Genomic DNA, 14,205 nt, shown 5'->3' with positions numbered 1-14,205 from the left:
CCCCCGTGAGCTCAAGCGGAAATGTGCTTCAGTCTCCCAGTGCGGAGTCATTTTTGCTCGATTATGCTCTGCGATTCTCATTACATGGACGGAACGGCGACCGAAAGGCACGGAGGCTCACATGGCGTCGAGGACGTGCGACCTTGAGAGGAAAGCTGGAAGGGAACCAGCCTGTTTGGACGGCCCGTAGGGCGACGCTGAGACGGGGCTGCGGTGGCTTAGCTGCCGTTTACCGAGCAGTGGGGAACGGAAAGCTCTGGAAGAACGGAACTCTACTCTGCGCTGAGGGAGAAACGGTTCACTCACAGAAGTAGTTAACTATCCGCGAGTTAAGCCGAGAAGGCGAGTTTTTTCGGGGCCTAAGAGGGAGCTGCTAGCTCCAGAGCTACATGGGCTGGAGTAGTTCGGTGAATTATTTAATCTCCTCCAGCTCCGCGCCTCACACAGCCACCCGGAGGGACGGCGCTCGGAAACATGCGCGGAGGGAAGACGAGGATTAAATAGACCGTTTCATGGCTTTGGGTTTGGGACGAAAACCAGAAAAAAAAGACAGGAGCCCAGAAAGGTGCGAGCGTGTGGCCCGTGTGGAGGAGTCAGAGGAGTCATGCGGCGGTGGGGGAGGATCGGAGCGGGGAGCTCACTCACAGCAGTAGCAGGAGCGGCAGCCCACCACGCTAATGTAGGTCTCTGAACAACAACAACACGCCTAGCATGTTCCGCTGTTACACGTTTAATGCGAAGGAGAGGCTTCTAAACACATTCACTCGAGTCCTTACAGGCAGCTAAGTTAATCCGCCTCAGAGTTTATGCCAGTTGCACGTTTCACTTGAGCAAGATCAGAGCTCTCCACCAACAGCCACAGCACTATCTGACTGAAGTTAGGCTAGCAGCTCCACAAACACGCGCGCACGCGCCAGTGGTTTGTTTGGTTGCCACAGCTAACAGAGACGCTGGTAACCCATCGCCACTCTGATGATCTGATAGACCTTATCATTCACCATTAAGCCTAACAATCAGGGCCAAATCCTCGCATGTTTGTGTCTCCTTAAACGAGTCCGTGACCTGACCTGCGCTCAGAGGCCCAGATGGCGTCGTTTCCAGATTCTGACCTGCAGACATGCCCCCTGTGTAAGGAGCTGTGTGGCTCCTCCGCTCCGATCTCCTCCAGCTCATCTACCTCTTCATCCTCCTCCCAAACGTCCAACTCCTCTACCTCATCCACCAGAAGACTCCACGTCCTGCCCTGCCTGCACGCCTTCTGCAGGCAGTGCCTGGAGGGCCTGAGGAACAACGGCGACCCCCTAAAGCTCCGATGCCCGACTTGTGACCAAAAGGTGGCGATGTCCGAATCCGGCGTGGACGCTCTGCCCTCCTCCACGTTCCTGTTCAGCGACCTGCTGGACGTCGTAGGGTCCGCCGAGGAGCAGGGCAAAGGGAACAACTGCAGGGGCAACGGAAACCCTCACGGAGGGCTCCTGCGCGCGCACCACCTCGCGGACCCTCAATGCAGCTCCTGCGACGAAGGCAACCCCGCTACCTCGCACTGCCTGGACTGCCAGGAATACCTCTGTGACAACTGTGTGCGGGCCCACCAGAGGGTCCGCCTGACCAAAGACCACCTCATCGAGAGACGGATGGAGAGTTTGCACCTGGCAGGCCGAGCTAACAGCTCCAGCACTCCGCTCAGCCTGTCCCAGTCGTTCCACAACTTCTCCCTGCTCCCTGTTTTCCACGATCGAGTGGACTACTGTCAGCAGCACGACAACGCGGTGAGCTGTGCATTTAACTTTACTTTAATAGCTACATAAAACATGCCAAAGGTTTGTTTAATGGTTAAACAGACGTTTAGCAAATTAAACTAGTTCCATTCAGTCTTTCTATATGTACTTTATTTGGTTTGGACACTTCATACACTGTTTTTCCCTGTTGTGACTAATTAGTTAAACACAGAAGTAAACACCATATTCCTGACAGTGTCCCTTAAAACCTACAACAAGGATTCCTATAGAATTCTTTCAGAATAACATGCTTGTTAAATTCTATAAGAATCTGTACAATTCTGTAAGAATATATGCCTATAGAATTCCATAAGAATAATGTGCATGTAGAATTCTGTAAGAATATGCCTATAGAATTCCACAAGAATCATGTGCATGTAGAATTCTATAGGAATAATATGCCTATGTAATTCTATAAGAATCACACTGGTGATGATGTAGACCTGAAAAGCTCTGAATAATGACTGTCAGCCTGCTGTGCCTCCTCAATAGAGCATATTTTGCCTGCAAAGTAGCAACAACTTGCTCTGCCAGAAATCCACTGTCTCTGAGCCACACTGACAGACCGTTTCACCATGCTCTGTGCTGCTTTACTGGGCAGCAGTGGCTGAGTGCTCAGAAGGACATCACAAACCAGAAGGCTGCTTATTAAAGTCTCAGGCAGGACATCACAACTGCAGACTCATTGCTAGGGCTCTGCAGATTCTGTTACCACCAATATGTCTTTCCTCTGACTGCTGTTGTGCATTTGAGGAAGACGCTGTTCTCAGTTGTTTGAGTTGTAAGAGTAGAAGAAAGTGTGACTCGAATCCTGCCTCATCATGTATTTATGCCTGTTTTATTTACTAACAGAAAAGGACAGTCTTTTGTTTGCAAATGACTCACTGTACTCAAAAACTGGAGGGTCTGCCGAGCTCTTTGCAGAATTCTAAAAACCTTATATCTCCAAAATGGTAACTTTACAGGAGAAGGCAAAAATATTCTTAGATTGTAATGTAAGTTAATGTAACAAGATTTTATTTTCCCAAGAGAACTGAACAATTTCTGTTCGTTCTTGAAAATGTAACAATACAAAGAGGAACTGAAGTTTTTAATTATGCAAAAAAGTAAAAAAATGACAGTAATGGAGATAAAAGATTTTTGCATGACAGACATTTTTTAATTTTAAAATTTAAAAATAATCTTACATAACACCAGTGTCATGTCAAAACCTGGTGACCTGGGCATTTTTTATTATTTCTCTCCTTGAAATGACGTTATGTAAACATTTCATGATGAGTGGACCAGTACAAATGTTCCAAAGTCATCAAAGCATTAATGTTCAATAAAAGTTAAGAACATTTATTTCTCTTTTATAGGCTATATCTGTTTTTTTGGAATAGGCCCCTCAGAATCATTACATAATTGTCCCATCGCAGTTAATTTTCACAATTATATTTTGTCACAGCAAACAGAAAGTGAATTGGGTGTGTTTTCGTAAGTTGAGTTGAGGCAAACGCATGTAAATAGAAGAAAGCAGAAAATGCATTTGATGAGAATTTATTGAGTCATGGGTTTTTAGGAAAACAACAAAAGCTGTAACTCCTGTTGCTATATAGACGCGGACAATGTCTAAGAATAATTAGCACAATATTTTCTAGTTTAAAAAAAATCAAGATTATCAGTTATGTAAACCATGTAGTAAAAACAGTAACTTAAGCTGTACAGAAAATACTATGTTTTTCTCAGAAAGTAAATCACACCCACAGTGAAACCCACAGTGGAGACAGTGGGGAATTTGCTCTACTCTAGCCTAACAGCTTTTAAAGGCCCCATAACAACCCAGATGTAAATAAAACATTTATGTGTACGTTTAATCTTATTTGTTACCTTTTCCTAATGCTCTTTCATTGCCGCAGATGGGGATCAGAGGAACTTTCTCTCCTTCTAAAGGTCTCAGGTCTAGAGCTAGCTTAACTGCTCTATGAAGCAAGAGTTAAAGCTAATGTTACGGTGTGTGGCAGAAAGAACTGGGCAGGCAGCTCCTTAACAAGCTTCTCTCTCTCTTGTAAACACAAAAAATAACTTGACTGTTGGGGTGCTTGCGTGCACACTTCTTAAAGGAATGTGATCCCCAATTTCCCAACATAATTCACAAGCAAGTGATTATTGCCTTTTAAGCATCGTCATTGTGTTACTTGTCAGTTACGTACGATATCCAGTTACATCACCCTATTGCCCAAGCCTAGTCAAGAACACCTTTAGAGGGTGACAGTGAGTAATGTTTGTTTATTTGAGCTTGAGCTGTTTCTGTCTAGTTTAAAGCTATTAAGTATACTGAATTAGGAGGCAGGATAGCTGATCGGCTAATTCGGCCACTTCGGTCTTGTACTTTAAGAGCTGCATACAGTGAACAAAAGGACAATTAAATTTTTCCTTGCAGTTAATTGCATGGCAATGAATTGTCAGTTAAAATTTCATTAGTCATAGCCTTGTTTTGGAGGTGACAGTGTCCTCAGTCCCATAGTTTTTTGTTTCTTTAATTTAACACACCTGTTTGAACCCATCTGGTAATAATTTAACCCAGTAGCTTCTTTAGAAAAGGAAACCCCAGGAAAAGTGGGACTGGGATTGGGAACCTCTGATACATTGGCTAGTATTAGATCATCAAAGGGAACATGTACAGTACTGTTAGTGCTGTGTTTCTTATTTTAAGTGGATATAGTGACTAAAAATTGGCAGCAAGTGTAATAACAGTATAGCTGACTGCTGCTCTAGTATTAAAAATAAAGAGGAGTTTTGTATGTATGTGCAGGCGTATTAGAAACCATTGCTGTAGTTGAGTGGAGTTCCAGTGGAGAAAAACAGGAAGCTGTCGGAATGCCGTGGCATCAACTCCCAGTAGCTGTAGGGTTCTCGTTCACATCTCTGCACACACTGCACATTCTCTGTGTCTCTGTCCCTGTCTCTCTCTTTCTCTGTCTCTCTTTCTCTGTCTCTCTCCATCTCTTCTCTCTCTCTCTCTCTCTCTCTCTCTCTCTCTCTCTCTGTCTCTCTGTCTCTCTGTCTGTCTGTCTCAGATATTGTACAGTGCTATCTCCAGACCAGAGAGAGTTGTTAATTGTTCTGTTTAAGAATATTGATACATTGGGTGCACATGAATTGACAACAATATCTGGTACCACTGTAAGTAAATAATCCTTTTATTATGTGCTAAAACAACTATGCAGCCTCATAAACATCAGCCCCACAGAGCAAATAAAGATGGTAGACATTTTGACCAATCCTGCTGTGCTGCATCAGATTGCTGTGCTTTATGCCTGTAAATCACTATGACTTCTCCTAGGGCTGAAAAATTACTTTTTTATATCAAAATTGCAACTCAGAACAGTGCAGTTTTCAAATCACAGGAGCTGCATTTTTTTAATTACAGCCTATATTATCAACAATGTTGTTGTAACAAATGAGTTAGACCAATCAGAAGGAACCAAACTCCCATGTGCTGTGACATCACAGCTACAACTAACTGGCCATCTGGCACACTGTGCTCAGGCTTGAGCCAGAAAAAGTGTATATTCTGACTTTCACCTTAATTCATAGAAAACCGCTTCAATTTGAATTGCTGTCAAAATCACAATTAGATCGTTCAGCCCTTCTTCCTCCCTTTATCTGATATTCTTGTATCACAGTGATGCTGTGGGTGTAAAATAGTAGAATAGTAGAAAGTCGTTAATGTATTTCAAATGGTGTCATAAAGAATGGAATGTGGTTCTCTGATTGTTGGGTTTGCACAGCTTTAGTGCTCTGGTCTGGTAAGAGTGCAGGTCTGGCCATTAGCAGCCTTTAGCACTGCCTTTCTGAGAGCGGTGTGTGTCTGTCTGTGTGTGTATGAGGGAGGGAGAGAGAATTTACAGGTGAAAGGTCAGATAATAGTGTGTGTGAGCACAGGGTCAGGGGCCAAAGTCCGTCACCTTCCAACCTTTTGTCTTTTTTGTTGAAGTCACTGGCTTATAACAGTAACATCAGCCTCCAAGGCTTAAACTTGCCTGTAGATCTGTCCAGCTCCTAATTCAGTGTTCTTTAAAACTGTGACCCATAAAATACATCGTACAACTTAGTTTTGAAGTTCATTTCTTTTTTGCTCAAAATTTGAGATTCACATTGTGCAGTCAAGTGCATATCTTGAAGAACACACTTCAGTGTGGCAGTTTTCTGCAAATGTTAGAGTATCTGTGTATTTACTGAATTTAACACTAAAACACATTAAATTTGCCGCAGCCTTTGTACATTTTATGGTTTTTTTTGTATGTTAAATTCAGCAAATTAAACAGTAATTAGTGTGGGGCTAAACTGATCAGGCAAATATATGCAAATACAAAAAAATATGTTTTTCAGCTTAGTTCCTATAAATGCAGTGTGTGGCACTGCAGGTACGTTTTGACATGTCCACATACTGCATCAAAATCCTTATTTAAAAAGTGAGCAATTTTCGGTACCATTATGTTTTTTTGTGTGTTTATTTTTTTTTTATAAACAGCTTTATAATCTCTCAAATCTTTTTTTAAAGCTTGCTGTGGCACTTGGCTCTTGTCCTGAAGATTAATATTCAAGGCATTTTTATGCCAAATTCCTGACATTAAATCTCCAAGAGGAGATTCCAAGAGGTAGCGCTGCTCATCACTTGATTACTGTATTAGACCAAATTACTGTACAGTATTCTTTTCTTTCTGACTACCTTGGAAGAACCATGTATTAAGAAACAGTAGTTTGAAGTACACAGATATTTTCCTGCAAACTGAAAACAGTAAAGTTGTATTTTTTCAAGAGGTGTCTTACAGTCAGTTCTGTATAGTGTTTCCAATTACTAATAGAGCACCACGTATACCCATATAGATATGATTGAGTATGAAATGCCTGTGGTTTTCGGTAGTGGGAAAAGAATGTGTTAAACATTTTACAGGCAGTTTTATAATCCTGTTTCTGCACTCCTTTTTGTTAATTAGTTCATAATGGTGAATTAATTAAACTCTGATACTGGTTATGTTTTTGCACATTTGTGTTAGAGGAAAAATAGGTAACTAAGGGTCCGTTTGAGTTGTGTGGTTGTGAATAAATAATTGCACGTTTAACTTTAACTCCTTTATGCTATTGTGACCAGACTGTTGACTTAGAATGAATGTGAGGTTAGTCCTTGTTGGTGGTGCTGTGGCTAGTTCAAAGTAACTCTGATATGAGAAGAGAGACGTAGCCTAGGACATAATTGCATGTTACTAGATGGCTCATAGTCATTGGCAGCCATGAGAAGAGAGAAGCATCATGGGAAATAACTGAAGGATTGTTGTCTACTGTCGCCTTAGGCTCTGGGTTAGGGGTCAACCCTGATAGTCAGATGGGCTGCTTTGTGGTATTAGTTGGGTCAGTGAGGAAATATAAAGACCCTTTTATGCTTTTTATTGTGATTTTTAAAATGAGCAGAAATAACTTTGCACTCAGTTTATCTGAACTGTGTTAAAAAGAAGGCTGCAACTTGGTAACCTGTTTATCTTGTGTTAGTTGTATTGGTTTGGCTTAGACCTACAAACAATGCATTTGCTTTGCATGTTGTAGCCTAAGTCTGTTTTAAATAGTGCAGATTTTTTTTAAAAGGTCTACTCATAAGATTAAACAAATAATGAAGTCACAGTCCTCCTGCCAGTGAAATCTGCCATTGTTGTTTATAATGCAATTTTTTATATTTGAACTTTTGGGCTTGTGTGATCGCAATGAAACCAAGACACATGTCAAAATCACATCGTTCAACTACTTGCCTTAGTTTTGATGTTTCCTCACATGTTCACCTTGACCAGAGCAACTGTATCAGACTATTCTATAGTAATAGAAAGAAATATATCATTGTTCTTTTGCTTTACCAGTTGACCAGTGCACCTGTATTCTGCATAATTAGCTTTATGCTGGTCATCTGAGATGCATGTGAGTCATGTGTTTTAGCTGTGTAAACGCACAACTGAACCTCTTCCTGAAACTGAACACAATTGAAAATCTTCCTCATGCAATACGTCACTGGGTACATGATTTGTGTCTGCGAGGAAGATAATCATGGAGGGTGCACGTGGTTGGGGACCAGATGAAATGAAATGTTTAATAGCAGTATGGACAGACACTACTGTGCAAAACAAACTGCACACAGTTTAATTAACACCTGGTAATTGGTTGCCATGTAATGAGTGGATTGGCATATTCTGTTCCACACAGCAATGGGATTTCAGTCTGCCTAACCAGAGACTCATTTGACTACCAAGTGTAAATGCATGTGGCTACAATCTTATCAGGATACAACTCCAGATACTGATCACATGAAGTGACCAGGTGTAAACAGGATCCTAGATTCAGTTTTCACAGAAATGCTGAGGATTTAATGGTAACAAATTAAAACAGACTTTCCATATAATTGCACAGAATTGAGTTGATGTGATTAGGCTGTCCTGTTCCTCAGTCTGTAGACAGCAGCGAAAACGTAAACTTTGAATAGCTTTAAATTAATACAAATGTGTTTTATCTGCATGTATCGTACTTTGTTTTACTTTAATAAATCATTAATTTTATAAACTGGCTCTATTCTAGACCAGGGTAAACAATTGCAATGCAAAATGGCCAAATGTACATAATAAAGCAGGCTGCAGTGTGGTAACCCAGTTACATTGTATTAGTTGTATTGGCTGTGAATTATTAGCAATACTTCTCCAAAATATCAGTTCAAGTCTCTGTAGGTCATTTGAAGGTGTAATTCTTTAAAGGTCCTTCAAGATTAAACTAATAATAAAGTAATGGTTCTGCTGCCATCAAAATCTATGTGTGTGAATGGCTAATTTCTAGACCAAATGTAACAATTGCAGTGAAAATAGTAAATATATAAAATTCTTGATGCAATGAAATACCTGCACAGACTGATAGACATTAGGTTTTCAATGTTAATGTCACCACCATCAGAAGTTTTCAAAAGTTTTATATAACTATAAAAACAGTCATGTGTCCTTAGGAGCTCTTTTCCACTTACTCAAATATTATTTATTTAATTAAAACATTGGATGAAGAATCAAAAGTTAAAATGTTAAAATAAAATGGCTACTTAAACATCCAATTTTGTCAGTTCCACAGAGTGTGAACTCCTTCAGTTATTTCATCTTAAATATTGGCATCAAGGTTGACAGAGTTGATTGTAATTAAAGAGGCCTGTTGGGTCAAAGTGCTAATAAACCTGGTTAAAGCAGGGAGCAGACTGAAAGAGTAGGCAAGAAGAAGGACCAAGACAAGACATGCAAGGAAACTGAAAGACCTCAGAAAAAGAAAATTAAGGGAAGTTGAGAAAATGGAGTAAAGTGAACGTCTGTATTAAAAAATGACATTTCCTGCTGATTCTTTTTCTAAAATAAATCTTTCCAAAAATAACAGTTTGGTATAAATAACAAGTAGAATGTGTCAAGTAGAAGTAACAAATTAAGTGATCAACTGCAGAAAAGATTTTGGGAAAAATAATGAAAAGCTTCAGCCACAGATCTAAAGGGTGTAAAATTCAGAATTGTAAAAGTTCAGTGAGGTTGCTTTTCACATACCTGTTTTTAGTGCCACATGTCTTCCAAATTACACAACATTCTTTCCATCATAAGAAAATCCTAGAAATGTTTTTCTCACAAATGCCAGCTATAGCTTCCATTCATCTTTTGCTTGTCTGCTGAAAAAAGACTTGAAGCAAAAAGAAACATATCTTCAGATCCCTTATGATTATCAGTCCAGTCATATATGATACTGTTTAATCATAAGTAAAAACTGTCCATTCTCCTTTCCATAGTGCCAGCATTGAGTTTGTATCAGGTTGCTATTGAAACACTTTTCTTTCCTCAAGTTTCATGACAAATGCTCCAAAATGACTTAAAATCTTGTTACATTATTTTACATTAAATGTTGGGAATGTTTTTCCTTCTACTGTCAAGAGACAGGAGATAAAGGGTTTTGTTCTGACAGCAACAATATTCAGAAGACTGGTGACATGTTTATTTGAAAATTCCCATAATCGTCCTCCACAAAATAAAATACATTTACTAGATGAAAAAATCAATATTATTATTATTAGCTTTACATCATGTGAGGCTCTTGAAATTTTAAAAAGATTCTTCACGCTCGCATCTCATTTACAAAAATGATTATTGAAGAACCGTCCATTGAAAGGTTCTTCAGAAAACTGAATGTGGTTCTTCTATGGCGTTCCTCAAAATAATTTTTTTTGGTTCTATTAGATCTTTCTTTTTAAGTGTAAATTCTTCATGCATGCGCAGCTTGCATCAGTCTTGAGGACTTTGTGATCTCAGTACCAGATAATCATATGATTTTAATTTACAGAAGGCTGTATAGAGAGAGTAACAGCTGCACAATGATCAAATTAATATATGGACTTTCTTCCGTTTTAGGCTTTTTAAAATTATTCCAGGATGTTGAATTCCACCTGGAGTTCTGTTGAATGAAAAATGGTAATATTTATTTAATATTTATGTATTTATAAGCTTAGCTTATTATCCAGTCCTAACACATGACTGTGTTTCTCACGCTGTAGAAAAATTGCAAACTTTTCTTCTTTTTTTTTTTCCTTTTATGAATTATACTTTTAATAAATCTTCATTCAGCCTTCACTTGAAGCTGTTTGGCTAAATAAGGTCACATGAGTAACAGAATCTGATCTAGGCTTGTTCCTGTTGTGTGTTTCATATCCCGTACAATACGGTCCTGCTCACACCAAATGAATCTACTCAGAAATAATTGTCAAAGAAACCCTAAAAGACAATAAACACTCTAAATATAAGCCTAGAGTAGCCTTTATTACTCTGGGAACTTGTTGATCATTTGTGCTGTCAGTTAAAACTTGCGTTGCGTAGTCCAAGCATTCTTTAGCTTGAACTTGTGTTTGCTCTCAGAGCTCTTCATGGCAAGTCTCCGGTTTCTAGCAGGGGTCTTCATACAAGCAGCCCCAAAAAGCCTTTGAGCATGCATTTTATGACCCTGTTTCAGTGACTCTATTTCCCTGCGCTTCTTTGTTTTTAACCATTTTCATGTGCACTACTCTTGAACCTTTGATATTGAATCTGGCAGGCCATACTTAAAACAAACCAAACCCTGAAGAAACCAAGACACAGGCCATCTGGTGTGGAGAGTTGATCTGAGAGTGTTTTTCGAGAGGCTTTCCACCAATGGAGTTGGTGCAATAGAGGAATGTGGAATGGTCAGCACATTGAGGAGTTCATTCTCCATAGATTGATGCCTGTAGACAGTCACAGAGAAAGGAGCAAAGCACCACCTAGTTGTGTGCATCAGGCTACTATTTCATACTTTTGCACAGCACTGAATTTACTAATATTGGGTGCATGAAAATGTTTGAGGGTTTTCACTCCATTACCATTTTTTCCTTAATATACATTGAAATGACAATCAGGGAAGTTTGTAGCTATTTGTTTTCATCAGCATTATGGTGGTAACTAGATCATTTTAATGCAAATTTAAATAGTACAGTTGGTATTTTTAGCTTTTTAATAAGGATATGCATGGATACACGGCTGTAAAGTTCGACAGCAAGTATGTTTCCATCAACTTCTGCGCGAATTGCAAGCGATGAAATGAAAAATGTTTACATTTTTTTTTTTTTTGATGCCCAGCAAACAAGCTGATTTTTAGCAATAAAATGCTTTACATAATGCAATAAACTGTTGTTGCATAGATTTCATCAATAAAATCAAACAAAGTTTTGTTGATATTTATGAAATATTACTGATAATTTATTTTTCCATAGCCTACATTGGCACACTCTCTGAAGTGTTTTGTTAAGAAAACACAATAAAAGACCGTTTGGATGTAAATAATACTGTGAAAAACAAGAGCCTTAACATGAGCACGTAGCCATGGTGTCATTAAGAATGTGATTGAGAATGCAGAGGTAATGCCCTTATTGGTTTTAGATATAATAAAAAACCAATGGAAAGAGGTTCCTTTGCTCTTAATGTTATCTTGACAAATCAATTTGCTGGCGTGTCATCCAATGAAAAGCCCACAAGTCGTCACCATTTACTGATGCGCTAGTTAGCTCTAGTGCTAGTGTTGGATCATTAGCTCATCTGAAAGTCTCTGTTACTCACAGAAACCTACCAGTTTAACCCACAATGTCCAAAAGATTCCCCTTTTCTACTTTCAAATAATAAAACATGTTTTCAAAGGTACACCTCTGTTTGCATCTACATTTCCTTTGTGACTTATTTTTATTTATTTGTGTATTTTATAGCCTGCTAGCAGTGCTCTAGGGTACTCTATTGCATACTGATTTAAAAGTCGCTCTGGATAACAGCGTCTGCTAAATGCTGTAAATGTACAAGCTACTATATGTTAATATCAGCTGAGGCTGAATGAATTAATCAGAATGCTTAACTTCATCATTAAATCCAGATGGTGTATCAGTGACCACTGGTTACTGCATTCTGCATGGTTACTGAGTTCTGTACATTTTAGGAAGGTGGCAAGCTCCAAAACCCTTTCTTCAGTGTTTTAGAAAATATGGTGGTTTTAATTAGGTGAGTATTAAACATAAACTTGGAGAGATGTGAGAGTCCAACTTTTCACCTGCTTTCACTTTTTCAAACCTGACGTCATATTCGTAGAGTTGTTTTTCCCATAGCTATAAAGCAGGACTCTGAGCGGAACATATGTCTGAACATTTAAATGCTGTTAAATGAAGGAAGACAGGCGTACCCAGCTGTGAGCGAGGGACTTAGAATGGCCTGCAGACGAACAGTGGAAACTTTCAGTGATTCCACTATCAAAACAGACCATGGCAAGTTTTACCAGGCGCTTACATGGAGTCTACACTCATGTTGTTTTGCCTCAGGGTTTCACATAACAGGGTTTTTATTAATAGAATAACACAGAAGGTCTTAAGAGAAATAATATTGTTAATGGTAGAAATAGAATTTTATGTTAATATGGCAAAAATGTACAGCTGTTTATGTAGCTTTATGGATGTTTAGTTTTCTTATGATTCTATTTGTACCCCTACTCGTTTTAACATGGTGTGTAACAGTTCAACAGTGCCCCCCCCTCATACACACACACACACACACACACACACACAGACCAGGATGCATGGAAGGTCTTACATAATATTATGTGAGCTGCTCCTGGCCCATCAAAGGGAGCCTTATGTGGGACAGAGTTGTAAATATCACTTCAGCATGTGACACTGGTTATCATGTGGTTAAAGATAGGATGGAGCATATTTGTTTTTCCACCAACTGTTGGGCTGGAACTGCAACTTGTTTCTTAATGAAAGTAACAATGAAAGTATGAAGAATCTGTATTCATACCTTGTAGCATTCGTACAATTGATGATGCATACTGTCTCTTCACAGAGATTAGTTAAGGGGCAGGCAGTTGTCACAAGTCTCCTCACAGTTGCTGCCTGTGTCAGGCTTCACACAAGTCTCTCTCACACAGGTGCGCACACACACACACACACACACACACACACACACACACACACACACACACACACAAACGTTGCATGCCAAGGACCCAGCTGATTTTGTTTGGCCTCTCACGACCAGCCAATAAGTTCACCCGAGTGGGCAGCCACCTCCCACCGCGGTCATAGGGCTATTGAGGGTTTGTGTGTGTGAGCGTGTGTGAATGTGAGAGGCACACAGGGCTTAGTACACTTCAGAAACATCAAGCCCTCGCTGTTCTGTGTTCTAGCTTCTTTAATATGGAAGAAGACCTGTTCAGATATTGCTTTTTTCCATTCAGTATTTTTAGCTACAGCTAAAATCAAATCACAAAAGTAGACCGGTATGTTCTTTAGCGTTCCCCTGAAATATGCACCTGAAATTTGGTCCGAAAAACTGAAATTTTGGTCTGAATGTGAATACAGGCTAGGAATTTTCTGTCTGAGTCCGGCTCTACTGGGCACAGCATCATTATCTAAGTCTGAAACTGACCTGAGCCCGACATAATTGCCAGATCCTGACCCAGTTCTAATTACGATATCAAGTTGCTTGTCCAGAACTGACCCAGGGCTCAACAAAATTCTGTCCAAAACAGATCAAAACTAGCCCATAGTAACTCAAAGCACCAAAAAAAAGCCTGATCTTTCTAATGATGGTGCCAATTATATTACTCTATAGAAACAATACCATTAAGATGTCATTAGACTACAAACATATAAAATATAATGTAAAAACAAGTAGTAATAATAAATAAAGTAAATAATAATTTGACAATAAGATAATCAGGTGTCCATTCCATACAGCTCTATGCTCACGCTGTGCAGTGCTGATATAGCGAGATGTTTGTCTATTTCTTTAATAGAACAAATTACATGTAAAATATTGAACATAAAAATACTTTGCAAACAAATACAAGT

The 14,205-nt window shown here is 39.3% G+C and overlaps 1 protein-coding gene across 1 annotated transcript in view; it reads left to right on the top strand.

Moving 5' to 3' along the window:
• Positions 1 to 14,205, top strand: part of trim71 (tripartite motif containing 71, E3 ubiquitin protein ligase) — a 28,294-nt gene continuing 14,089 nt past the window's right edge. Inside the window, exon 1 of the mRNA XM_036585438.1 lies at positions 1 to 1,769. Within this exon, the coding sequence (XP_036441331.1) occupies positions 1,086 to 1,769 (684 nt within the window). The 5' untranslated portion in view covers positions 1 to 1,085. The remainder of the gene's footprint in view (positions 1,770 to 14,205) is intronic.

The sequence above is a fragment of the Colossoma macropomum genome, unplaced genomic scaffold (genome assembly GCF_904425465.1).
Source record: "Colossoma macropomum unplaced genomic scaffold, Colossoma_macropomum, whole genome shotgun sequence".
Taxonomy (NCBI): Eukaryota; Metazoa; Chordata; class Actinopteri; order Characiformes; family Serrasalmidae; genus Colossoma; species Colossoma macropomum.
This window is presented reverse-complemented; position numbering and strand designations above follow the sequence as displayed.